This window comes from Peromyscus californicus, unplaced genomic scaffold, assembly GCF_007827085.1.
Source record: "Peromyscus californicus insignis strain IS unplaced genomic scaffold, ASM782708v3 Scaffold_21__1_contigs__length_65335640, whole genome shotgun sequence".
Classification (NCBI taxonomy): domain Eukaryota; kingdom Metazoa; phylum Chordata; class Mammalia; order Rodentia; family Cricetidae; genus Peromyscus; species Peromyscus californicus.
In genome coordinates this window covers 8019053-8046595 of record NW_026294514.1, presented here as the reverse complement: position 1 = coordinate 8046595, position 27543 = coordinate 8019053, and the positions used below count along the sequence as shown (strand labels likewise).

The 27543-nt window shown below is 42.9% G+C and overlaps 1 protein-coding gene across 5 annotated transcripts in view; it reads left to right on the top strand.

Annotated features, from left to right (window-relative positions):
* Positions 1–27543, top strand: part of Hecw2 (HECT, C2 and WW domain containing E3 ubiquitin protein ligase 2) — a 355297-nt gene that overhangs the window by 135518 nt on the left and 192236 nt on the right. For all 5 annotated transcript variants that reach the window (XM_052749448.1, XM_052749450.1, XM_052749449.1 and 2 more), the window contains exon 2: positions 23591–23917. In XM_052749448.1, the coding sequence (XP_052605408.1) occupies positions 23626–23917 (292 nt within the window). In that variant the 5' untranslated portion in view covers positions 23591–23625. The remainder of the gene's footprint in view (positions 1–23590; positions 23918–27543) is intronic.

The window sequence follows — 27543 nt, the reverse complement described above, 5'->3', positions numbered from 1 at the left end:
AAAGTAATGGCTGCTGCCTTTAGTAAACACTGCTGAATTTGGAAGGTGATTACATTAGCCAAAATTCCATTTTTATAACTTGAGCTTCTAAAAAGCAATTCAAAATCAACCCCTTAGCATTTCCCAAAATATTCCAATCCATCTGCTTAAAAAAATTTATTGCCAAATTCTTTAATTTGTTAGTAAGAAATAAAACCTGCCTACTCCTACATCTGTTCTTGGGTGTTCATTTTCTATTGAGAGGGCCATCAAGCCACCACCCATGGAGCACTTGAGGATATAGGCAAATACATCCTTTGTGAGGGTCATTCTCTTTCCTAAAATGTGCATGAAGAAATCATGGCAGAAACCTTTTTTCTTCCCTGAATTCTTACAGGACTTAGCATTGCCAGTGGGATAATTATAGCATTAGGTTTTGCATCTTGTTTTAAAACAGTGGACATTATACTTCAAGCTTTCCTTTTGGCTGCTTCTCCTTCGTGATTGGTCTTGTAATAGAAAGAGGATGGAATGTCCAAGCTTAGTCACCAAAGCCTTGTCATTTGATACCTTGAGAGGCAGGAGGCCCTGCTTAGGTTTTGGCAGTCTTCATGGTTGGTAAACTAGGTGAAAACACAGTGTGTCTACATTAGAAGTCCAGCTCCTAGCATTCCTGTGGCGTTTAGCCCTCCACTAATTTCCATCTCCCCCCTATTCTACCTTTACTGTTTCACAGATGGGAATTCTGGGGTGTAGACAGGAAAGGCCTCTCCAGTGGGAGTTGTGGCTGGACGATGACAGCAGCTGACAGCTGTGTGCTGTCACATGTCAGCCTGTGCTCCTGCCGCCATTTTCCTTGCATTTCATGTTGAAAGGTGCAGAAGGAAATTGCAAGTAGTTGATAGTGGGCCCCAAAGTGGGAAGCAATTCACATGGACCCGCTTCAAAAATATTAGAAAATATATTTGGGAAAACTTATACAAGGGTTTGAAAGCAAAAGAAAGGGACTTTTTTTCATAGGAGGATGTGGAGGAGGAGGAGGAGGAGGAGGAGGAGGAGGAGGAGGAGGAGGAGGAGGAGGAAAGGGAAGCGGCACAAGAAACTTCAGTTCCTTTGGTGACATTTCTGCTCCACCCGATTTTTGTTTCCTGGGTCAAAATGAAGCCCAGATGATGGCTGCTGGTCTCTGGACTTGACTGCCCCTCTGGACTTTCAGCGGAGGGGGGTCATCACAGATCCCCACCCCAAGTGTCTCTGGGTGAGAAAGCCTGCACAGCAGAGCTCACAGCACATCGGGATGAGGGGGTTCAGTCCATTATCTCAGGAATAGTTTCACTTTGTGACAGAAAATAGAATATTATGTAAGCGGGTTTAAAACAGTGATGGAAAGAGCTCTGTCTCCACAATCACTACCATTTTAGTCGGAACGCAGACCGGTGCCAGGCTACATTAGTATTTTGAAAAAGCCCTGCACATGGTTCTGAACTTCTGTTTCTATTAAATTCTCTCTTTGCAGTTGCAGTTTTTATTTTCTTTTATTGCAGGGAAGGGGTTGGTAGTGGGTGGCGTTCAGCCTGACTTGCATGACAAATTTTCTTTGGATCGTTGTCAACCTTTTCCCAAACATTCCAAGCACAAAGGCAGCTCTCGCTCGTGCGCATGTTCTCTCTCTCTCTCTCTTTCTCTCTCTCTCTCTCTCTCTCTCTCTCTCTCTCTCTCTCTCTCACACACACACACACACACACACACACACACACACACACACACACACACACAGGGACACATAAACAGAAAAAAAACAAATTAAATAACACCCTTCAGAAAATCATACTAACAATTATGATTGACATTGTAATGCATGTAGTCATAATTCCTGTTGCTTTTTCTCTTTATTTATGAGAAGAGGTAAAATACCCTTTCTATCCCCACAGGACTCATAGTGAGATCACAAGTGACCGTTAAGGAAGGTATCATTTGGTTACCCCATACACCAGGATTAATTGCAGCTAGCCACTCTAGGTCCATTTTTATAAGCTGTGTGACCTTAGATAAAGCCGTCTAGTCATCCAGCACCCATAGCATCAGGTAGCGTTATTCGGAAACATGTGGTTTTGGCCAGGCTGTCTGCGGGGCCTTCATCCTAAATTTCTGCGTCAAGCTGAACTGATAGGATACCACGGCGACTTGACGTGCTCCGAGTTTTATAGCATCAGAGGCAGATACATCAGTGTCTCTCTGAGACATGCCAGCTGAGCAAGTTCAGAATTTTATATCTTAATTTCATACTGTATACGGAGTGGACACTATGGGTGCCTTTTTTGAATATTTTTAATTTGTTAGGCTTAATTCAGGTATTTTTTTTCTTTGCTTAGAGCTTAGACCAGGAATGTGAATTCTAGAAATCAATCTACATGGATCAATAAGTCTATTACTGGAGAATCTCTTGGCTCCTCCAACTTTGTATCCACATGCACAGTAGATATATTAGTGCACTGGGGAGCAGAGGAAGCCGGGCTGCTTACATGCCCACCATCTTTGTTCAAAAGCATTGAGACTATTCTGTGGCCTAGTTTTCTTGTTATGTCTTAGCTGATACGATTTCCTTCATTTGACATTCTGGACCGTCTACAGATGATTAAGTCCAGTGCTTCTTAGCCCTGCTCTGTCTTGTTCAAAGGATGTGCCCCATGAGAGCAGTAAAGAAGAGTGGAGGAGTCAGGAAGAGTGGCTGGTCACACTTGGGAATCATTGTCCCTTGCCTGCTTTCATACATGCTGGGATATGGTTCTTTCCATTGCAGACTGCAATGGTCCCAGGGTAGTCTTTTAGCCCAGCTCTAGAAACTGAGGCCCTAATGTAGCATTTCTCATCCTGCGGGTCATGACCCTTTGAAGGTTGATGACCCTTTCACAGGGGTCACATATCAGATATCCTGCATATCAGATATTTACATTAGGATTCATAACAGTAGCAAAATTATAGCTACAACGTAGCAGTGAAATAATTTTATGGTTAGGGGGTCACCACAACATGAGGTGTATTAAAGGGTCACAGCATTAGGAAGTTCAGAACCACTACTCAAAGGCTTCCCCCACCTTTCTGCAGAAGACAGATGGTCACTTCTGACTCCCAGAGTGCCATTTGCAATCTGCTTATTGAAAGTGCTTCTGGAAGACTGTGTGCCCAAGACAAAGGCAAGTCCATTTTGTGGCCGTTTCCTTACTGGAGGGAGGTAAGGTGATGGATGATAGGAGGTGATTATGTAAGCTCATAGCATAGGATCTGGCTCACTCGAATGGATTAGTAAATACGTTTTCATTTTGATTTACTGTTGGAGCCCATCTGGGTTTCCTAGTGGCTTTACCCAGCAGGTCTGTGTAGAGAGGATAGAAACCTGAGTGCAGGTGTCTGAGATGGTCTGCACTTGGCTGTGCTGGGGGGAGGTCTTTTGCTCCACCCCTGGGCATTCCTTTAAATATCCTACGGCAGAGACAGTCCAGGCCCTTCAGAGTCTATTCTGTGTTTCTGTGTCTCTCCCCTCTTCATTTCTAACTAAGTCTCTTTTTCCTCATTCCTCAAGAGTCCCTGGGGTAAATAAATGTGGGGGCTGGTCCCCCACAATTTACAGTTTTCCCCTTAGATGTATGACCTTCTTTTTTGTATTTTGTCAGGATTTATAGAAGATCTAGAATATTTGGTTTAGCATAGAGTTTTAATACAGTTGTTTAATAAAACACTATTTAAATATTTTGTGACTATAGTACCTTGATTTTGGTAATTAGCAATTGGAAGTGTGATTCCTCCTGAAGTCTTTTACGTGTAAAAATGTATGCTCCTTCTCAGGGATGGGAATACAGGCTGTGTGTTGGGAAATGGGGTCTTTTGAAACATACATTTCTACTTTAGGATGAAAACCGAGGAACATAAAGTACTAGACCATAATCCCAGCTGTTCAGGAGGCTGAGGCAGGAGGATCACATGTTTGAAGCCAGTTTGGCCAGCTTAGTAAGGCCTTCAGTGCTGGAAATACGGTGCGATGCATATTTAGTTGGGCCTGGGATGCTGAGACTCTGGGGCCTGTCCTCAGTATTGCAGGCTGGGCACCGAAGTGTAGCCCCTTATAAATAAAGGGTTCAATATTTTTGGTTATAAATGGTGTTTTTTCCTCTTATTTATAATATATATTTGCTGAACAAAAATAATCAATTGCCAGTTGTTAGACACCATCCATCATTATCTTTTGGCTTTCTTTTGCCTTGCAAGTTAATTTGAGTAGTGTATTTTTAATGTTAAAAATGTTAATCTTTTGTTATGATCAACCACGTGAGTCTATGTAATGGGTATTAGGGAATTTATTAGGATATAAATTGAGGAAATACACTCACGAATACAGAACGGAGTAGACAGCTGAAATCGTCCTCTGTTCTGACTGGGAGCGAATCCACCTGGCAGTCCGATCATGCCAGGAAGCAGGAACCAGGAAGGAGGGCCCTTGTGACCCCTCTCCTTTTCCTTTTAAAAGGTCACATAAGATGGCAAGAAGCATCACCTCCTTTGAGCCTTATAGGCCAAGGTCATGGGCAGAGAAAATCCACTACAATCTTTGGCATTCTTTTTTTTTTTTTGAGACAGGATTTCTTTGCATTGCAGCTCTGACTGCAGAACCTCTGTAGACCAGGCTGGCCTTGAACTCAACAGAGATCAACCTGCCTTTACCTCCCAAGTGCTGGGATTAAAGGCGTGTGCCACCACTGCCCGGAAATCTTTGGCATTCTTAGTGTTTAAAAGTTATAATAGTTTAAGCATGGTATGGTGGCACATACCTATCATCCCAGCACTTGGGAGGCAGAGGCAAGAGAATTGTATGCTCAAGACCAGCAAGGGAGACACAGTAAAGCTATTTTCAGTTTTCAAAGAGAGACTGTTTTTGTTTCTAGGAAAATTTGCTCTGGTCTTTATTGAAATTATACATTAAATTTGGTTAATAAAGATTATTTTAACTTAAAATATTCATAACTCCCCCTAAAACAATGCCCTAATTTGAAAATAATACAGTTTGTAGCTAAAGAAACTTTATGAGAAAACATACAGAAAAAATATGTTATAACATTTTACAGTTTTATAGCTTGAAACATTTAGTGTATTTTATCACATAAATGCATGGGGATTTTTATGACCTCTGCTTTAGTCTGTATTATTTTAGAAGTTTAATGCAATTCTCAAAGAAAAATAAATCAAGAAGATTTAGTAATCACCTTTATTTGTAAATGATGATTGACTAATAGATGTGATGAGGCTCGGAAATGAAGATAGTTAATAAAAAATTAATCACAGCACTCTATAATCATTTCCAGTAAGAATCAAAGGAAATACAGATTAACTTCCCCCAGTTTTTTAGCTGTTTGGCGGCCATCATCTGGTCTAACGAGAGTGCAGTATGGAGAGCTTAGTGTATGCGGTGTCAGCACGTTTAATTCTGATAATGACCCGTTCAGGCAGGTGCAGTGCTGTGAGCAGCTGAGGAAGATCATGGAGCTGAGTTACAGCAAAACTAGGGTGTGAAGCCGGGTATGAAATGCTACTTCTAGAACCACAGCGTGGCCACGAAACTGTCCCCAACCATGGGAGAACACCCCGCATGGTTAACGGCGTTATGGAGAAAATAGTTCCACGTTCTGCATGTTCTATGCTTCCTCCCTAGAAGTGATTGTAGTAACACCTATCCCTAGCCAGGAGTTGGTGATTCCAATCCTTTTTTATTTTTAAAAACTATTTTTAATATTTTCATTTATTCTCTGGCAATTCCGTATATATACAATGCATCTCGATCACCTCTGACCTAAATACTTCTTCTCTTCGGTTCCCTGAAGAATGCTTCCCTCTCTCGCTTCATGTCTTCCTTTTCCTTTCTTTTTAAAAATAGCCTATTTAGTGCTGCCCACATGCTCCTGGGTATGGGACCACCCGCCAGAACATAAGCAACCTAACCGTGGCCGCACCTCCAGTGGCCAGTAGCTGCTAATAGCTTCTCAGCTAAGGATGGAGCCTCCTTTCATGGTGGAACATGGGTTCATTCGATCTTGTGCTGGTTTGAACACCTGAGTGTGAACACATAGCTGGTGTGGATACCTGAGTGCAGAAACAGCATTCACCGCCGCCTTCTCCATCCTCCAGCTCTTACACCCCCTCCTACCATGTGAACCGTTCCCTGAGCCTTGTAGAAGGTGTTAGTGGATATCAATGTCCCGTTTAGAACTGAGCACTCAACAGGTACTTATTCTCAGTACTCTGAACAGTTAGGAGTCTCTGCGTTAAGTACTTGCAACTGCAAAAAGAAGCTTTTATGACCAGTGTCAAGAGTGGCATTAATCTATGGGTAAAACCATAAATATTTAGAAAGCAGTTGGTTGAACAACATGTCCATTTAGTGAAACAACGTTTCCTCCTAAGGCCTGTGGCTGCCCATGGGCTTTTGGCTAGATTTACAGTACCAGATATAAATTCTTTCTGTGGAACAGGCCTTCCATCCCATCAGGAAATGGTTGGTTACCTTCATACTATTGAGGCCACTATTGCACAGGTAGACACCTGAGGTTGCTACTGTAGTATGCAGGGGCCAGTGTTGGTCAAGTCCGTTGACGGCTTTCCTTCTCTGTTGGCCGTCTGGAACTATTGAAGCTAGCCAGAAGGGGGGAAGTTTTCAGTCTGTTCTAGCTTGGTTTCTATATGGTCTGCAGCCAAAGTGTGTTCTGTTTCATCAGTAGGGTCTCATTATCCAGCCATGGTGAGAAGCCCCTGACCATGGCAATGGCATTAGCCTGGTTTTGTTTGTTTGCTTTTGTTGTTTGGGGTGTGTGTGTGTGTGTGTGTTTGGAGGGCTACAGCTTCCCTGCCTGATAATTTGTAGGGAGGTATCCCACGCATGGCATTAAGATTTTTCATTTAATAGCCCATGTCTTCTAGGTGAAGCATTTTTTTCCACACAAGGTACCTCTGTCCAAACCTTTAAAAAAAATTTAATTAAGTTTTAAAGCAGTGGGTTTCTATAAGGCCTTTCCATACATCCTTAATTTTTACTTAACCTACCCCATTCCTACCCCATCTCTACTCAAACTTTTCCCTTCAGTAAAAGCCAAAATGAAAGTATAAGGTTGTATTTACACTGACCATCTTGAGGGAGTTAAATTTGCTATACCGTATGATGACTGTTTTAAGGGATAGTATGGTGTGCTGTTTGTTAATATGAATATATGCATTACACTTGTATAAAAAATAGCAAGCTCTAAAGTGAGTTAGCTTTGTAGTATGAGCTCATCTATACATAAATAGCTGTGCATCTATTTAGGGACCAAAATGCTGTGGGTTGTCATGTCTAGGGGCTGGCCTTAAGGAGTTTTCACTTCTTGTTTTAATCTTTTATTTTTTGCAGTGTGCATGTGTTATTTTTAAAATTGGCAAAGCATGCTACAAAGGTGTTTCTTTCCCCCAACTCACCACTCTTACTTCGTAATAAATTTAGGTTGGCGAGTTTTCATTTGGTTTATGACTTGGGAATGTGAACTAAGTGGATATGGAGTTTGGAAAGAAGTTCCCTGTCACAATAGAGTTTTTAAAGTTTTGACTCACAGGGCTTATTATTTCCTCCTCAGAAACGACCCCAGAAACTGGGATGTGCTGTCACAGGGCGGGAGTTCTCTGAATTGCAGGGCCGCACTCTAGCTGGCCTCCGCTCCTGATCTAAATGTTACTCTGCTGTGATTTAATTTATACAAAAATAGAACTCTGTTAAGTGAAATATAAGCTATCACTGAATATGAAAGCAAATGATATTTCAATGCACTTTAAGTCAACCAGTGTTATCAATAATCAGGGATGTTGTCCATTAGAATGCGGCTCTTGGGATTTCCTGTAGGTCTTGGTTGAAATTCCTGATGCGGACCTTCCATCACCCTACACAGCTCACCCTGGATTTGGAGTCTGCTGGTACCATCATGTCTGGAGAGTTTGTTTTCTGTCAGAGATTTGACACATTGCCTTAAAACTTGGTTTATTTGGCTGTATTCTTTGAAAGTTCTCTTGGGAAGTTAATTACTCATCTGACAGATTTTAACATCACTCTAGTCTGACAATCTAAATTTCTGTGTTGTTGAGGATGAGAGTTATTACTTATTTCCTACAGAAACTTCCAAGCTTGGGTAACAGAGATCTTTGAACAACAAGAAATTATTATTATTTCTGCATATGAAAGATACCAGTACAAATTAAGTCCCCAGTGGCTAATTCCCAAGATCAGGGTACTATAATCACAAAATATTGAAATATTGTTCTATGATAAACAACACACTGTATTAAAACTCTCTGTTAAATCAAATATTCTGGTAGGTATTTTGGAAATCCTAGCAAACTACACGTTGTTGGAAATGTGATGCTTGGGCCACACTCCATAATGATTTGATCTGTATAATGGTCAGTACCTGTGGGTTGGAGGCCTGATTGTGGTGGTTTAGCATGTTGTCTGTTGTCATGTGTAGGTAGTGATAATTGCTTATTTGATTTTTTTTGTTTGTCCTCAGCCTAATTCCCAGGGAAACATGCTCCTCATACTTAATTTCAGCCCACAATTTCCCTTTAGTTCTCTTCTCTGCCCCTCTCTGGCTGAGCAACATGTTTTGAAGGTCAATTCTACTCCATCCCTCCTGACAAGAGAGACAGACTTTAGTTTCTCAGCCTACGATAGGCTGTCTTAGTCACTATTTTATTGCTGTGAAAAGGCACCATGGCCATGGCAACTCTTGTAAGAGAAAGCATTTAATTGGGGGCTTGTTTACAGTTTCAGATGTTTAGTCCATTATCATTGTTATAATTTATAAACAGCAGAAGGCAACCTTGGTGAGTTGGAGCCAAGGGGCCCCAGAAAGTCACGCCACATAACAGAACTTACCTAGAGGGTTTTATTGGGGGGGGGGGAGGAGAGAAAGGAAATGTAGAGTTGGCTGAAGAAGAGGTGGGGGGGAGAGAGAAGAGAGAGGGAGAGGAAGAAGAGACAGGAGGGAAGAAGAGAAGGGGGTGCAGATGTGGCCCCTGGGGACGGAGAAGCTGTGGGAAGAGAGAGAGAGAGAGAGAGAGAGAGAGAGAGAGAGAGAGAGAGAGAGAGAGAGAGAGAGAGAGGGGTTTGCTTTTAATAACGGGATTTAGCCCATGTGCATAGAGACTACACAGCGACATAGGGCATATAGACCAACTGTAAGACCCTGGGCTGTCTAAGTATTTGCCTGAATGTTAGTAAGTGCATCCTGCTGGGTCCCCAAGGGGCAGGCCAGGTATGCCTGACTGCCAGTAATCATTATGGTGGGGAGCAGGGCAGCAGGCATGGTAGATAGACATGGTGCTGGAGAAGTAGTTGAGAGCTACATCAGCTACATCTTGATCTGCGGGCAGAGAAAGTGAGACTAGATCTGGCATGGTCTTTTGAAACCTCAGAGCCCACCCCTAGTGACACACTTCCTCCAAAAAGCCACCATGTCCTAATCCTTCTGGACCTATCAACAGTTCTCCCTGGTGACTAAGCATTTAAATATATGAGCCTAGGAGGCCATTCTTATTCAAACCCCCACATTCCACTCCCTAACCTCCATAGTCTTACAGCCATATTACAGTGCAAAATGCATTTAGTCTAACTTCAAAAGTCCCCATCATCTATCACAGTCTCAATATGATTTAAAGTTCAAAGTCTCTTCTGAGATTCATGGCATTCTTTTAACTATAATTCCCTGCAAAATCGAAATGAAAATGCAGATCACATACTTCCAACATACAGTGGCACAGAATATACATTACCATTCTAAAGGGGAAAAAAAAGGGAGCAGAGTGAGGAAATCCTGGACCAAAGGAAGACCAAAAATGAGCTGGGCAGACTTCAAACCCTGCCATCTCCATCTCTGATGTCAACACACTCTTCAGATCTCCAACTTCTTTCAGCTTTGGTGATTGCAGCACACTTCTCTCTCTTGGGCTGGTTCTGTACCCTGCCTCTGTCTTTCCTTAACTGGTATTCCCAACTCTGACTTCTCCAGTATTTTGGTGTCTCCAACACAATCAAAGCTTCACCTTCACAGCTTCACACAATGGCCTCTCTGAGTCTCCATACAGGGACACCCCTGACACACACATAGCCTCATCATCTTTCCTTAGCCGTGGAGGAAGATTCTATAATCTCTTTTTTGTATCTTTGACTCTGAAGCCAGAGCCATGTGACCAAAGCTCCAAGTTCTGCTGCTTGATGGACCAGGAACTTGGCCCCCTCTTTGAATTACATTTGCACCAGCTTTCTGTTTTGATGGTTTCCTTCGCTACTTAAGCTTTCCTTTAATTTCTTTTCTCAAGTTGGAAGCTTAACTGTGTGTAGTCTTGCCCTGAGGCCACCACTCCCTTTATTCTATTTAGCATCAAGCTTTTCTTTAAACATTTTATCCTCTTGAACACTGGACTTAGCTCTGTTACACTTCCTAGCTGCTACTCCTTTCCTTCTAAGACTATACCTTTTGTATTTCTCCTTACCCCACATGCTCCTTTCCTTTATAGATCTACATAAGAGTAATTACTAATAACCACAGAACACAGTCAATACTAGGTTGTCTTGAAATCTTCTCTGTCAGCACCATTAATTCACAACTCTTTAGCCCCAGGCAAATTTTTAGGACAAGGACAAAAAGCAGCCGCATTCTTTACCAAAATATCAGAAGAATATTCTCTAGCCCACTTACTAATATTTCCCCCCTCTGAAACGTCTTGATCTGGGCCCCAACAGTTCAAATCACCCTCAGCGCTGTCTTCCATGTTCCTGCTGGGATGACCCATTTAATTCCTGCTTAAAGTGTCCAGTAGCTTTTCTAGTCCAAAGTCCTAAAGTCTTCTGCATTTCTCCAACAAACAGCATGGTCAGGTCCGTCATCCCAGAAATACATACCACTCCCTGGTACCAACTATTCTATTGCTGTGAAGAAACACCATGACCAAGGCCACTCTCTTAAGAGAAAGCATTTAATTGGGGGCTGGTTTACAGTTTCAGAGGCTGAGTTCATTATCATCATGGTGGGGAGCATGGTGACAGGTCTGGCAGGCATGGTGCTGGAGAAGCAGTTGGGAGCTACATCCTGATCTGCAGGCAGAGAGAGGGAGACTAGGTCTGGCATGGGCTTTTGAAATCTCAAAGTTCACTCCCAGTGACACACTTCCTCCAACAAGGCCACACCTTCTAATTCTCCTAATCCTATCAAATAGTTCTACCCCTGGCAACTAATCATTTAAATATATGAGCCTATGGGGACCATTCCTATTCAAACCACCACATAGGCTCTCTGTGTATAAAGTGATAAAAAGAAAACCAGAAATTTACTAAACCTAAGGACAAGGACTGGAGGCTGGAAAGAGGACCTCGAGCAAGGGTATTTATCTAGGTTGGGTGATGTAGGCCTATAATCCCAGCTATACAGGAAGCTGAGGCAAGAAGATGGAAAGTTCATGGTCTGCTTGGGCTACAGAGTAAATCCAGGATCCATCTGGGCAACTTGGTGAGACTTTGTCTCAAAATTAAAAGCAAAAAAAAGGGGGGGACAGGAGATTTAGCTCAGTGGTAGCACACTTACCTAGCATGTGGAAGCCCCAGGTTCAATCCACACTACTGTCCTGCAGAAATTAGGGAAGGTAATCACTGTTGAGCTGTGAGTGAAGCCAACAGAAACTATTTTACATTTCTAATTGTATATTGAAAGCATTACTTAATCCCACCATAACCCAGGGTCAGGACCTTGGTACCCCCGTTTATACATAAACAACCCATCCACCCCACTAGTCCAGTTTACCTGTGGACTGCCCACCTGTCCCAAAGCTTTTTCTGTTTTGCACAATCCCACCTCTCCAGTATAAACGCCGTATGTCTTATTTCTCAACTCTTCATCACAAGAAATTGCTATTAGCTCTGGTCCAGCTGCTGCTTTGTTCTGATGCTGAGAGTTGTGGTAACTCGGTCCCTGAACCAAGTCCTTTTCCTGGCTGGCATCTCTAATGACTCAAGAAGGTTTTCTGAAAACTTTTTTCCTTTTCAGAGAAGCGTTGGCCTCAATAATTTGGTGTAACAAAATGTCCATGTGTCTAGTTTACTTCTATTTAATGTGTCATTATTTTAAAGTAAGGTGTTTGAAAGGGAAGGGGTAAAACCATTGACTTTTCTTGGTATTCTTTGGTTGGCCATCAGCAGAACTTCCTTTAAGCCCATCAATTATGCCTGAAATCAATGAGTGGTCAGGTCCAGGGAGGCTGTCCTGTGGTAGAGAAGTCAATGCCACTCAATAGCCTGACAGGCATATAAAGTTAACAGAATATATCTGTGGCTAACAAGGGATCAATAATTACTCTTTCTGTGTCTGCAGAGCACAAGGATGTGTGGAGATGGGGTCGAGATGGAGTAGTTTGTGGGCTTTCTGTAGGTAGATTGGGCTTGAGACTTAAGGCGTTGACTAAAGATTGTAAGTAGTTTATTGTGTTTTTCTTTCCGAATTTTGTGTTAATCTGGGCACCGCAATGCTCTGGTTTGAATGTGTAACCCCCAAATTATGTATTAGAAACTTAACACTTAAGTTCATTGCCGGTTCTGTTTAGAGATGAGGCTTTGGGGAGGTAAGTAGGATTGGGTCCTAGTGATGCTGTTAGTGGCTTTAAAAGGCAGAGACCCAAGTTCGCTTATCTCGGTTGGTGATGCTTTCTGCCATGCTGTGATACAGCCGAGGAGGTCTCACCAGATGCCCGCACCGTTCTCCTGGACTTCCCCACATCCAGAACCACCAGCCTAATACACTATTATCAACGAATTACCAGGTCATGGGTGTTTTGTTACAGCTAGAGAAAATAGACTCATCAAATCCTAGGCCTACAGAAACCACACAGAGCTGCAGACCTTGGAAAACTTTAATGACTCAAGCACTGGTCTTGGCCAAGTCACCCTCTGCCTTGATATCCTCATCTGGAAATCAAATCTGGGGTTAGAAAATCCTTGTGGCAATAACGGAAGAGTGAGGTGAGAGCAGCATGGAGGCAGACAAAATCAAGCTAGTTCTTAAAGAGACTCTGTACCAGAGGGCCAAATTTCATAATGACTAGGAGAAAAAGGGTTTGATCCTTGCAAATGAAAGTTCAAATGATGTGTGTCTGTTTATTTTATCTTACAACAAAATCTAGATTATAATCATAAATGTAAGCTCATTGTTAGAAGGAACAAATAATAAAATGTTCAATTTTTAGAGGTTTTGAAGAATTAATTTCTTTCAACATTTCTGACTTTCATCAGAATTATAAAGGAATTTTTCATTCAGACACTATACCAGGATTCTGTGGCAGGGTCCAGTGCTGTTGCTCCCTTTGGGGAAGGGGGCCAAGTAGGCGCAGAGTCAACGACACAGACTCTGGGAGAATGTCAAAACAACAAGCTCAGTTTACTCAGGAAGAGGCAAGTCTCATATACCCTCTACCCCACCGTGGGGGAAGGTCTGATGAATATTACATCTGCTGGTGTGACATGGCTGCCTCTCATTGGTCCATGTCATCTCCAGATCTTAGCTGCTGTTGCTAAGGCCCTTAGGCAGAACCCAGGTTGGCTCTCAGAAAGTATCTTTTTTACTGGTTTGGGCCAGCTGGCCTTCAAGCCTTTTAGGGATAAGTCATCCCACAGGATTCTATCTTTCTCTACTTCTTTTTAATTCCATGATCTTCTGATTATTATTTACTCTTCAATTGTAAATTGCTCTAGTCTTCCCAGATCCTCTACTTAGTGGTTTTTGCCTGGGATCCACAGAGTTCTTCATGGTTGCTTTCTGACTTGAGAGTTCCAATGTTTCAGCAGTTCATTCAGTTTCTTTTTGGTTTTCTGAGACAGGGTCTTCCTGTATATCCCTAACTGACCTGGCACTCATTTTGTAGCACAGGCTGGCCTTGAACTCATATTATCCCATCTGCCTCAGCCTCCCAAGTGCTGGGATTGCTGGCTCATTGTCCCTTCATAGTCAGGGTACAGTTGGGACAGCTGGCTTTCTGCAGAGTGACTGTCAGGATGGACTTGTGGCTGCTTGGACAAAGCAGTTGAATGAGAATTAGCTTTGAAAGTCTCCAGTGTTTTGTGCTACATTTTGCTTTCATTTTCTGCCCCCTACAAAGATAATGAGTCTGAACAATGAAGACAGAGATAAAAGGACTTTAAAAATAAAAATTATGTGAAAACAATTGTGTTATCTAAGTGGTCTTTTTGGAAAAAGTAGTGGTGATTTTTAAATCCTAGTACTTGTATTAAAATTTAAATTTGGCATCAATAAACAGGATCACATTACTGAATAGAACTGCTTTCTCACTACTCACACACTGTGTATTGATTTTTCATTTATTTTTTCATTCTTCCAAGTGACTCTGTGTAGGATGGAGAAACCTCCCTCCTTCCCTCCCCCTCCCCCCACTTTCTCTTTCTCTTATATTCTCCCTTACTCCCTCCATCCCTCCTTCCCTCTCCTTTTGAGACAGTCTCACCATGTGGCCCAGTCTGCTCCAGAGTTCCCCATTTTCCTGCTTCCGACTCCACAGTATTGGGGTCACATGTGCCATTACGCCTGGCTAAGATTCCTCCTTTGTTTCTAAGATAAGTCTCGCCTCCATTGAGAATGGTGTCTTTTCCCTTTGTTGTGTCCCTGGAGCTGAAACAGGGCACTCACTGCCCTTTGCAACAGTCAGATAACTGTCATCCAGACAATCTGGCAGCCTGGCACTCCACATTTGTGACTTATGTTTGCTTTCAACCCCTAACCTGATTGTTCCTTATTACTTTATCTCATTCTGTCCTCTTATTTCAAATATATGTGTGTTTATAGTGTATGTGTATGTGTATATATGTGTGTATATGGTATAGTTGCATGTGTGTGTGCAGCTGTGTGAAGACAGAGGCTGATTTCAAATGCCCTGTTCTGCCCCTTTGCCCCTTTAGTTTCTTGAGACATGGTCTCTCACTGAACCTAGAGCTAGACAGGTTCCAGACAGCTTCAGCCATCCTCCTGTCTCTAACCCCACAGCACAGCATTTACAGGTACGTGCAGGACCATACCTGCCTCTTTATATGGACTTTAGGGATTTAACATGACTGTGCAGCGGAAAGACTTATTCACTGAGCCATCTCTCTGGTCCCGTCTCTGTTTTTCAGCTTTAATGTATCTTTTATTAATTTATGTAACGATGATAAACATTGGCTGTTAATCTCAGCCATTGAAACTTAGCCTGTGCTTGGCCCTTTTTCTGTGCGAGGTGGGCAGCCCTTGGAGGATCTAGCATAGAGAGCAACAGGAGCTGACTTTTATTTGAGTGGGTTCCCTCTGACTGCTGTGTTACAGCTAGCCTGGGCTGCATCACAGAGCACCACCCCCCACCACACACACCCTCCGCTCCGAAACCCAGGCAGATAAACCTGCCTTCCCAACACAAATGAGCTCTGTGCCTCTCTTGCATCCTGTTCATTTTAAAGTCAATATTGTAAGGAACAAAGATTGAACCTCATTGTTTGTCTTTTGATATATATCGCTCGTGTGATGGATCGTGGCAGAGTGTGACTGTTGGAACTGGGATGTATGGCCACAGGATAGTCAGTACAGGGGTTGGATACTTTGAAGGACTAGTGTAAGATGAGAGGCAGTATGCAGACTCTCTTGCTGCCTCTTCTAAAGTATTTCACAACTATAACTTTTGGAAGAAGACTTGAATTCTTACAGAAGACATAGCTATGAGACAGAGAAATAATCAAGAATTGTTCGGTTTCGGTGGAAGAGCGAACTCTGCTGTTTCCTGTGCTTTGGTGGCACTGAGGGTCTTCTGCATAAGCACTGCATTGAATAAAATTTCCGTGAATTAGAATTGCAACTTGAAAATTGAAAATGTTTGGGATTTATTTCCCCCATTTTTATGTAACTTTACAAGGTTTTCTGTTTTTGCCTTCTTTTAAGGGTGGAGTGGGGGTGGGGGCTGGTTTTTCCAGACAGGGTTTCTCTGTATAACAGCCCTAGCTGTTCTAGAACTCAATTTGTAGACCAGGCTGGCCTTGAACTCACAGAGTTCCGGCTGCCTCTGCCTCTCCATTGCTGGGTTTAAAGGCGTGGGCCACCACACCTGGCTACAAAGTATTTCTGCATGTACCCTCATGTTATTTATTTATTTTACAGAAAATGAACTCTAAAAAATACATTCCATTTTCTGTATAGGAGAAATAAGTTTTCAAGCGGTTTTGTAAACGGTTCCTCGTGGTCATGCAAACACTCCTGTGTTATTTCTTTTAAAACTGCTGTAAGCTGTGAGAGTAAAGCATCATAAGGGAGATTTTAAAGCCCCGCTGAGCTCTGCAGGACACATTGGCACAGTCTATTTTAATTAATACTCAGGTGGTTATTAGGCAGGAAGTTTCATGTTGGTCTTGTTTTTATCCCTCCTTCTATAATTTCTGGCAGTCGTGGCCCAGTTGTCAGAATGCTTGGAACGTACTTGTGTGTATCTCTTGTAAATGCACCCGAAAGGCTGCTGTTTTCTTCAGTCTTATCAATGTTTCTGGGATTCTGTTGTCACTTAGATTGCAGATCCTTTGTGTTCTTAAAAAAACAAACAAACCCAAGCCGGGCCGTGGTGGCGCACGCCTTTATTCCCAGCGCTTGGGAGGCAGAGCCAGGCGGATCTCCATGAGTTCAAGGCCAGCCTGGGCTACCAAGTGAGTTCCAGGAAAGGTGCAAAGCTACACAGGGAAACCCTGTCTCAAAAAGCAAAACAAAAAAAAAATCCTGATTTATGTTTGCTTTCCATGTTACTACAGCCCATTCTTCCCAAGTGTGACTCTAGGCCCGTGGAAGCTCATGACTGTTTTTGGCATGCTGGAGGCCAGGAGACATGGGGAAGAGGAGGAGGCAGGGAAGGTCTACTGTCTTCTGCTAGCAGAGGCCATCCTGAACTAGGCAGAACTTGTAGGAATCAAAAGATACATGATTTTTGTTTTTGAGACAAGGTCTTACTGTGTAGTGTAGGCTGATCTTTTTTGTATGTAACTTTTTGACATTATAATATGATTACATCACTTCTCTCCTTCCTGGTTGCTGTGCCTCTTACAGTCTTCCTACCCTCTCTTCCTCAATGATTTCCAAGCCAGAGGAGCAGGAGATGTATTATAGATGGAACATTTGGGACAAGGCTCCACAACCTGGTCTCCATCTGTTGCAAAGAGATGTTTCCTTGAGGAGAGAGGTGAAAACTACACTTGTCTGTGGGTATAAGGAGTTAGCCTGGTCTTGAATTCACAATCTTCCTGTCTCAGACTCCTAGGTGGTTGGAATTACAGGCTGGTACCACCAGCTACCTTAGATTTTCTGATTAGTGTATCCTAACTGTAAAAACTGACTAGCTGGAATGCTGGACATGTGGCACACAATTGTAATCCTAGAACTCAGGAGACAGAAGCAGAAGAATTAGGAGTTTGAACCCAGGCACACCTACTTTTTGAGCTCCATTGTAACCTGATCTACATGAGATCCTGTTTCAAAAAAACCAAACCAAACCAAACTAAAAGCAAAATGGCCACCATCTCTAATAGGAGCAACAAAAAATGGGTTTCTTTATGACGTTTCCATACATGCATATAATACACTTTGATCCTATTTCCCTCTCTCTACCTTCTCCTCCTCTTCGTAAATAGTCCCACTCCCACCTTCATGAGTTTTTCTAAATATGTAGAATATTCCACACAGGAAAGAAACGATGTGATATTTATCTTTCTGGTTTGTTTACCTCAATAGGATGATCTCCACCTCTATTCACTTTCTCTCTGATGACATCTCATTCTCTGTGGCTGAATAAAGCTCCGGCACTAGCTGCTTCCGTGGGATATACTCGCACACTTCCAATCCATTTAACTTCTACAGCCCTTGACTCCATGTAATAAATGAATATATTGAAGCAGCGTGAAGTTTATACTGCCATTGGTTTATGAGTGTGTTACTTACAGTTAACCTGTGTTCTCTATATGTTTTATATCTAACTGGGTTATTTATAGGTGACATATTGGTAAGCCACTTAGAAGGAGTAAGTGCTCTATGAGTTTCTGTTTAAGAAATGCACAGATAATCACCATCATTTCACTGCTTCGTTGGCTTCTCTGTCACAAGCACCAGTGGGCATTCTTTATTTGAAGACCGCAAGCTTTGAAGTAGGAGCTAGAGGACAGCATAGGAACCTCTGAGACTTGCCAGCATCCCTGGGTTCTAGTCTCCTCTGGGAAAACCTTCTCCACAGACTTGAAGTCCTCATCCAACAGGAGAGTATGATCCCCAATTAGAGATCTGACTGAAAAGATGTCTTCACGCCAAGATGGACCAAAAAGGACTGTGGGCAGATTAAGGAATCCATGCCTACTCCCGGGTTATGTCATCTAGCTCAGCAATGCTTTCCTCTCACTGTGTGGAGACTACTGGCCATAAGCGGGAAGGAGGAGAGCTGTGTGGCGCAATACAAGCACCTTCATTTAGATCTGCTCTGTGTGGGCCCCTCAGGAGCCCCTAACCCACATGCACCCATTGAGTGCTCAGGATGTAGTTAATTCATCCTGTGTTTTCAGTAAGACAAAAACCTCAGGCGTGAAAAAAGGAGAGAATGTCTCACTCGTAATGGTTTATATTAATGCTGAAATAACAGACTGTATATATTGAGTTAAAATAGATTGTTAACATTTCTTCTTGTTTTATGTTTTTAATGTAGTTTCTAGAAAATATAAAATTACACATGTGGATTGCATTATATTTCTGTTAGACAATGCTGATTTATACTCCTTCACCTCTCTTGTGTGCTCTAACCTGTTTTTTGTTTTTATTTAGTTATCTTGCTCATTGTTTGTCTCCTCTTTCCTACATATTCTCTTCATTACGTACTTTCAGTTTCTATTCAGGCAACTAATACATCCTGAGTTTTTTGTTACTGTGCCAATACTATAAACACGTAAAACTCCCTGTCATCCCAAGTCACAAGCAGACTAGCCCGGCCCTGTAGTCATCCACACTCCTCTCTCCATGCCCTCTCTTTACTGTGCATTGCTCTTTTAGGGGAAGGACCTGTTACCCCATTTATCATCCTAGCCTCCTTCCTCAAACCTCAGCAATCTGGCTCTTAGAAAATACGTTTACTAGCCTATTAAAAGTGTTGTCCCCAAGGCCACCACACTCCAAGGTTCCTAGGTTCTTTTACCTTAGCCGTGACATTTGTTTGTCTTCTGGGAGTCACCCCTCTTGGACCTCTAGTGTCCCGTCTTTTATTTGTGTCTGGGCCTGTGAGTGAGTCTCCAGGAACATCAGTGTGCTCTGTGCCAAGCTTGGGTTCACAGTGTCAGCTGAGAGCACCAGCCTGCCCCGCCCACTCCAGAGACTTCCACTTGAATTCCTTTGTAGCTTTCTCATCAGCTTCATGATCTGTGGAGCCTGTTTTTCCTTCCTTCCCTGGTCCTCTTCCTTGGTAGCTCCTCCGTCTCTATGCCTCCAACCAGAATGTTCTTCATACTTTTTGTCTAAGGTCCACGTCAGATATTTTCTGTCTCTTTCTTTGCCTTCTGGGTCGATTTTCTTATCTCGAAAAAGATGAAGATGATGATGCTGTCAAGCTGAATTCACAGTATTTTGGGGTCTCCCTTTGGACTGCGGTTATAATGGTGCTTTGGAAAACATACAAAATGTGACAAATCCGAGGTGGCCACCGTGCTGATGCTTCACAGCGTTCGTTGTCTTTTTTACTCGTTTGTTGGGACAGATTGTGTGTGTGTGAAGTGATATTGGTAGCATACTGAATTCTTTCATATATGAGCTTTTGGTCTTCTCAAAAAAACTCAAGCTCCTAGAAGGTGAGAGCCATACCATATGCTGGAGGAAAGGAGATGATCTGGGGGGAAAAAAACCCTTAGGTTTTTATTGTTTAGCCTTCTCTCTGGCCTGATCCTAGGCACATAGTAACACATGCTTCATACATGAGGCCCTATTCCATTAAGGTGGTAAATTCACATATCAGCTTTTTACATTTCTGCTGAGATACATCATATATGATGTGTTCGGGTTTTGATTTTTTATTTTATGTCTTTTCTTGGTACAGTGTGGTTCCATGGGTGGGACACTTGTCTTTTGTTCTTGGCATCCTTGACGCCTTCCTCATAGAAGGTGCTCACTTTGCATTTTCTGTGGGTGAAAAAGTCGTCTCAGCCTTTATTGCTGGCTTGAGTACTGGGGAACAGGGCTTACTTGGGGCAGGAGCCCTAGACAGGTTTTCTGATAGCTGAGTTTCTCTGTACTGCAGGGCTGCTCTGTCTCTGATTGGTCCTGTCATTTGGGTAGGTATGATATTGACAGCCTGCTCTCCCAGTAAGTAATAGACAGGGGTTGGGGATAAGAGCATGGAGAATCATGGGAATGTGCAAACCAGTTCTGTTTGGTGAAATTAAACTAGAATGCAGTAATGTGATCACATTAGTGGCTAAACTTAATTGAACACTTAGTTTATGCTAGCCATTATTTTCAATTTGTTTTTCTACAATAGTTAATTTAGTTTTCTCCAAAGTCCTGGGGATAGGGATTAATGACAGTAAGCAAACAGAATGTCAGAGATTTCAGAGGGAGTGAATAGTAGAGACATGACCAAAATCAGGTATATGGCTTTGGACCTCATTCCCTAATGCACAATGCTAACCCACTTCTCTGTCTAAATATAGGTCATGCTAAAACACACAATTCAGTTGTGTGTCTGTGTCTTTTCATTCGTTTCTAGAGCAGAATAATTGTCAGTTGTGGTCTGTTGTGTCTTTAAGCTTTGAAGGCTCTGGCCTATTTCTTTCAGGAAAATAGTTTTATTATGTACAGCATGCATTTGCTGTTTGCCTGCAATGTGTTAGGAGTTAATTATTTATAGTTCTTGCTGGAGCTGATGTGGCACTTGACTCGAGAGTTTATAAAGAAATAATGGCTTATGGAAATCCACTGAAATAGAAGTGGTGAGATGTTGACCTGGGTTTTAGGCTTCGTAGGTCAGATACTGTCAATAGTCCTGGAGAATATAATAAAGTCGGAGTTCCTGTATAAACCAAGCAAAACAGAAGTATTCACGTGAACAAGCACAGGAACTTAATGCCATTTGTCTGGAGAAACCAGCTTGTCTGTTTTTATTTTTGTCCTTTTCACATACAGTCTCTTGCCTACCAACCCAAGTTACTTTACATTAATTTATTTATCTGCTGAGCCATCTCACTGCCAAGTTATTTTGACTCAAGGAATAGTGCTAAAACCATGCGATCAGCTTCATGGCAGACATTACTTGAATGTATTTGCGAGTACAATGGCTGTATTAATGGAAACGTGAGCACTGGGATGGCTAGTCTGGATTGCCAACTTGACACATCTGGGAAGAGAGAACTGTCTTCATTAGGGCTTTTATTGCAGTGAAGGAACACCATGACCAAAAGCAAATTCGGGAGGAAAGGGTTGATTTCCCTTACATTTCTACGCCCTAGTCCATCATTGGAGGAAGTCAGAACAGGAACTCAAGTTCAGAACAGCTGGACCCTGGAGGCAGGAACTGATACAGAGGCCATGAACGGGTTCTACTTACTGGTTTGCTCCTCATGGCTTGCTCAGCCTGCTTTCTTACAGAATCTAGGACCACCAGCCCAAGGGCAGCACCACCCACAATGGGCTGGGCCCTCCCACATCAACCACTAATTAAGAAAATGCCTTACATCTGGATCTTTTGGAGGTATTTTCTCAATTGAGATTCCCTCCTTTCAGATGACTCTAGCTTGCAGGGTCAAGTTGACATGAAACTAGCTAGGGTAGGAGCCTCAACTGAAAAACTGCTTCTGTCAAACTGGCCTTTGGGCGTGTCTGTGGGGCATTTTCTTGGTTGCTACTTGAGCTCACTGTGGGCGGCAGCAGCCCTAGCCAGGGGGCATGGGCTACATAGAAAACGTAGTTCGACATGAGCCAGGGGGCAAGCTAGAAGCCAGCATTTCTCCCTGGTCCCTGATTCGTTCAGTTTCTGCCTCCACATCCCGGCTTCCCTTGGAGGACAGACTGAAACGTGCAAGCTGAAACCAACCCTTCCCTTCCCGGGTTGCTTTCTGTCGTGGTGTTTGTCATCACAGTAGAAAGCAAATCAGAACAGGAATTTCCCCCAAAGCATGAAATGGACCAGGAAAGGGGAGAAGTTCGGGGGCCCTTTCTCCTCGTCTCTCTGCCCCCAGACTCAGTGTCCAAAGTTGGTAGCTGTGGTACAGTACGGCACTGGAGGGTAGCTGGTTTGCTTTTAAGTAGAATCTCATGCTAACTTTTTAGGAGTCAATAGGTTAGCTTTAAATGAAATATATTAAAGATTCCAATAAAGACTGGTGGTACAGAATCAGTGTTAAAACGTACAAGTGGATTATTGTTTGGAAAGGGGTGTACAAGAGCAGATTGACTCTTTATAAACCCAGTAGGATCTGGGTGATGTAAAGTGAACCCGTGGGCAGGGTGGGTAAGTACTAGGAGACAGAACCTCACGGGCACTGGGCTAAAGGACAGATACCTTATCAGGGGCTCATAAGCAGAGGAGACTCCCAGGGAACAACTGAGGCTGGAGGCAAGGCCCAACAGGGAAGTCCGTTCCTTGTTGGAGACCAGATGGGAGCTGAAGGAAGTCACTCATCATGATCTGGGCGGTAGGAAAGGCTTGTACCAAGGTGACAAGAAGCAGGCTCAGAAGAGAGACTGGAGATATAAGTCATGTCACAGGGTCTCTAGGATAAAGATGCTGTCCATTCCTCACCTGTTCAGGTAACAATGGGTCCCACCTGCTGTCCTCCTGACGCCATTGTGGGCCCTGGGAATTAAATAGTGACAAAGCATGAAAATCACTGCTTGGTGAAACTTACTAGACAGTGACCAGAGAAGTAGTCATAGGGCAAGTCAGATCGTAGAGAAACATGAAGAGGGACTTCCAGGGTGTTGCCATTCTTCATATAACGCCCCCTCCTCTGTGTGTTTAAGCGCAGAGGTGACATTTGATCAAGCTCCTGGAAATGACTTCAGGGAACTCCATTCCTCGTGGCAGGGAAGCTGAAGCAGTGAACGTTACATCAGTAGCATACATCCACCGTATTTAGCGTGTATCTCGCTGGTTGGACATTTAGTTTTAGAGGGAGATAAATAACACGTGTGGGATAAAAAAAGGGAAAGAGGATGCTGGGATATGTGTGGATGCATAGACCTAAAAGGGATGCTAGAAAAATCCTTCTTCCTCAATTTCTTGGAGAAGCTATGCCAAAAGAAGCCGGGGGCCACAGGTCTGTGACGGCCTGGCCACCATGCAACCTCTGTCTGTAGGAGTTATTTCTAATATCATCTGGGGACAGTAGGATGGCATCGTCCATTTCGACAGCCGATTATTACATGCTGGGGCGTTGATAAACTCCTTCAGGCTTCATGTCTGGGATGATTAATCCTAATTTCTCACCTTGTGGCACTAATATTTTATGCTTGTCTGTCTCTTGCAGCATCGTAGGAAACCAACCTCAGAGAGGCAGACAGGATGGCTAGCTCCGCCCGGGAGCATTTGCTTTTCGTGCGACGTCGAAATCCACAGATACGGTACACACTGAGCCCCGAGAACCTCCAGAGCCTCGCAGCCCAGAGCTCCATGCCGGAGAACATGGCCCTGCAGCGAGCCAACAGCGACACGGACCTGGTGACGTCCGAGAGCCGCTCCAGCCTGACTGCCAGCATGTACGAATACACGCTGGGGCAAGCCCAGAACCTCATTATCTTCTGGGACATTAAGGAAGAGGTAGACCCCAGCGACTGGATAGGACTCTATCACATAGGTGAGTCAAAGCGAAGACTTGCGCGCGGCTCGACGCCAGATTTTCACTCTGAAGTCGAGACGCTCTGTGTTTTCTCCTGGCATAAAAAGAGTAAAAAGTTCTTCAGACACAAATAGACAAAGCAGATTCTGGGAGCTTGCTTTCTGACTTGAGAGGAAAAGCAACTGTGTCTTTACTGATAGGCATCCTGTGGTTCTATTTCTTACCAATTTAAATGTCAGACTCGGCAAGCACCGCAGCATTCTCTTTACAGTTTCTCCCTGCCCTTGAGACACACTCAGGTCTCGGGAAAAGGAGGGAGGTTATTAACAGCTGTGAACACTGTTCAGTGGATGTGAAAACAGTGTGCTCTCTAAAGGTTGACTTTCTATGAGAACTGTCTGGAGTCTGGCTATCTTTTTATGACTGGGAAGTGTATCTACTTGTTGGGATAAAATAGTCCCAGCTTTGTTCAGCCATATCCAGATCTGTTATTCACAGGTGAGTGAGTGATGAGTGTGAAACATCGCAGAAAATAAAGGTAGGTATTATTTGAATAAAAAAAAAACGAAACCTACCAATTAAGCATAAATAAATTTTAAATCTAACACAATAATAAAAATCTCACATTACTCAAAGTTGGAAGCTTTTGTCTCTGAATGAAGAAAATTACTTTACAGTTGACATCTGATGTTACTTTCAATGTCAGTTACTAATCAGGCATCCCTTTGATTGTTGTTTAATGAGTAAACACGGAGAAGTAACATGTTGATGGCCCATACAGCTAGGGCTTCCTAGGCAGGGCCGACCTTGCCCCCTGGAGGACACTGGGAAGTGTGTGGACACAGTTTTGACTGCTGCATTTTGATTTCCTCTCTGGAGAGGGATGAGGCTAAGAGGGTGCTCCACAGCACTGCATGTACAGGAGCGCTCCATCCGTCCTAAGAGTCGTCTGGTCCCCGAAATCAGTAGTGCCACTTTGAGAAACCTGGTTTAAGGCGAGCCTACATCCTTGCTAAAGTTTTGTTGGGATGTTAAACCCACTGAAACTTGCATTCTTTGGGGACTGATTAATCATGATGCATAGAAAAAAAAGATCTAAAATAGCAAAAATTTCAATGAGTTAGTTGCTTTCATTTCCCCCCTCTTATGATAACCAAAGGGATGACGGCAAAAGTCTTAAGTTGCATATTTTCCTTGGTGTATTTGACTATATAGTCAAAGTGAGGAAGGCATACAATTTAAAGTTCTTGTTCATATTGTTATGACCATAAAAGAGCTTGTAGATTTTGTGGAATGTCGGTCTTCCTTTGGGCTCCATAAAACTTCGGTGTTTACTTGTCTTATAAAATTTTTTTTCTTTTAGATTTTATAACAAAAAAAAGTCTTCCTATGACATTTCAAAATAGAATATGGTGGTTTAAAATAGTTTATATATTTCTTTGGAAAAATAATGTTTACTTTCTCGTGTAAGATTAATTTTTATATTTGGGTCTAACTGTGTGTAAGATGCTAGAATCGTGCCAGTATTAACTTGCATTACTTAATATTTTCTCACTCTTTCTTTTTGTTACACTGCTCAAACTGTTATGTTTTCCTGTCTAAACAGGAAGAACTAATGAATCAAAGCCAGGTGACCAAAACCATAAAGTTCAGTGTTCTTATGTTTTACCATTTAGAGGAAGGAGTGTGTGTCAGAGTTACACGTCTGGAATTAACCCATGACTCGAGCTAGGAAAGCAGAAATGGGGAGTGAATCCCTTGAGGACTTAACTCTTCTTCAAGAGCTTTTCTGTCTTCCTCACATAAATCCGCCCTGCTTTGGAGCGGCCGTGTGCAGTACACTCCCCGCCCCCAGCCCTGGTCACTTTATATTTGCTCTTTATTTTGGTTTCCATCAGTGTGACTACGACATATCCAGGTGCGATTTTCATTTTAGCTATCATGGTTGGAATATATGAAGTTTATGTTAATGCTTTTGATGAATCTGGGAAACCTCTTTGCCATTTTTTTTCTTAAAATGTGTTTTTCTGACTAGTCTTACTTTTTCCTGAGACCTGTATTATATTAGTTCACATTGTTCTACAAGGTACTTGTGGTTTTGATCCATTTTTCATTGATTTATTTCCTCCATGATAGTCACATTTCATAATTTATTCTTATCCATCTTCCTCCTTCACACACACACACACACACACACACACACACACACACACATTGGGAACAGGGTCTTGTGTGTCCCAGGGTAGCTTGGAATTGCTGCAGAGCTGAGGATGACTTTGAATTCCTGCCCCTCTTGCCCTCACCCCTTGAGTGCTGAGGTTATCAAGTGGGCCACCACACAGGCTCTATTTATCTATCCTCAAGTTGATTATCTTTTTCCTGTATTCTGTTGTCAGTCCTGCTTGGTGGATTTTAAATTTTCAGATAGTTGACTTTTAACTTCTAGAATTTTCATTCAGATCGCTTGGCAGGACAGAGTAGCAAGAAGCAATCATCTCAAACCTCTCAAGGGATGGGGCTGACACAGCCTAGGATGTGCATTGAAATGCCAAGTAAGTAGACTGAGATATTTGGTATTCTTGCACACGCTGTTAATCTTAGGAGATCTTCCACAGTAAATGGTCTTAAAAGGTATGGGTGCCAGGTCTGTAGCAGTCAATGTGATTTATTTCTGGAGTTGCAGGGCGGCTGCTGTATTTGAAAGTGAGGGATGGGTGATTTGATTTACCTGGGTCCTCAAACCGAGTGGATGTGGACGGAGACCAGGCTTTAAGCAGACGTAGCCATTTCTCTCCAGGGGTGGAAGGTGCTCTTTTCCCCTACTTCAGGGGGAGAATAGGCAAGCACTGGCATCCCTTGTGGAAAGGGGTAGGAGGCATTAACTGATAGCCGTATGCTACTGTTTCCTATATAACCTGTTCAGTCTGTTTAATGTTACTTGTGTGTATATTTTCAGGGCTGACCATTTGGTATTGGGTAACCAATGGGTGTGCTCCTCCTCGGAGAGGCTTTTTCTCCCATTCCCAGCATTCTTTAGTTGCTTGTGGTTCTTTCTGTAGGGCTGAGGCCTGGTGGGCTTCCCTGTGTCCATCGTTGTCCTTGTTCAGCTCACATTTGGGTAGCCATGTTGGTGAGACTTTGTGGGTGTAGCTTCTGGTGTTACCAGGAGACACATTCTCAAACTCCCTGATCCTCTGGCTCTTCCCACCTTTTGGTCCCTCTTCTGTCACGTTCCCTGAGCCTTAGGCATGGGAGTTGTTTTGTAGATGTATCTGTTGGGACTGGGCTCTACCGCTTTGCCGTTTCAGTTGGTTGTGGTTTTCTGTAATAGTTTCTGTCTGTTGCACAGAGAAGTCTCCTTGGCGATGGGTGAGGACATCTGTGGGTGTAAGGGCAAATATTTAGAATGTAGTTGGGCATTATGCTGGATTAGTGATTCGGTGGTTGTAGTTTCACCTCTATTATCCGTGACTTCAGTCGTCCTGGGTAGTTGTCTAGGTTTTCAGTAGAGGTGTGGTTTCCCTCTTGTTAAGTGGGTCTTACGTCCAACTGGAGAGCTGTTGGTTACAGCCAAGGTATGCATGTCCACTGTTGCACCTTACAATTATCATGCCATGCTGGTTATTGATGTGATTCATACACAG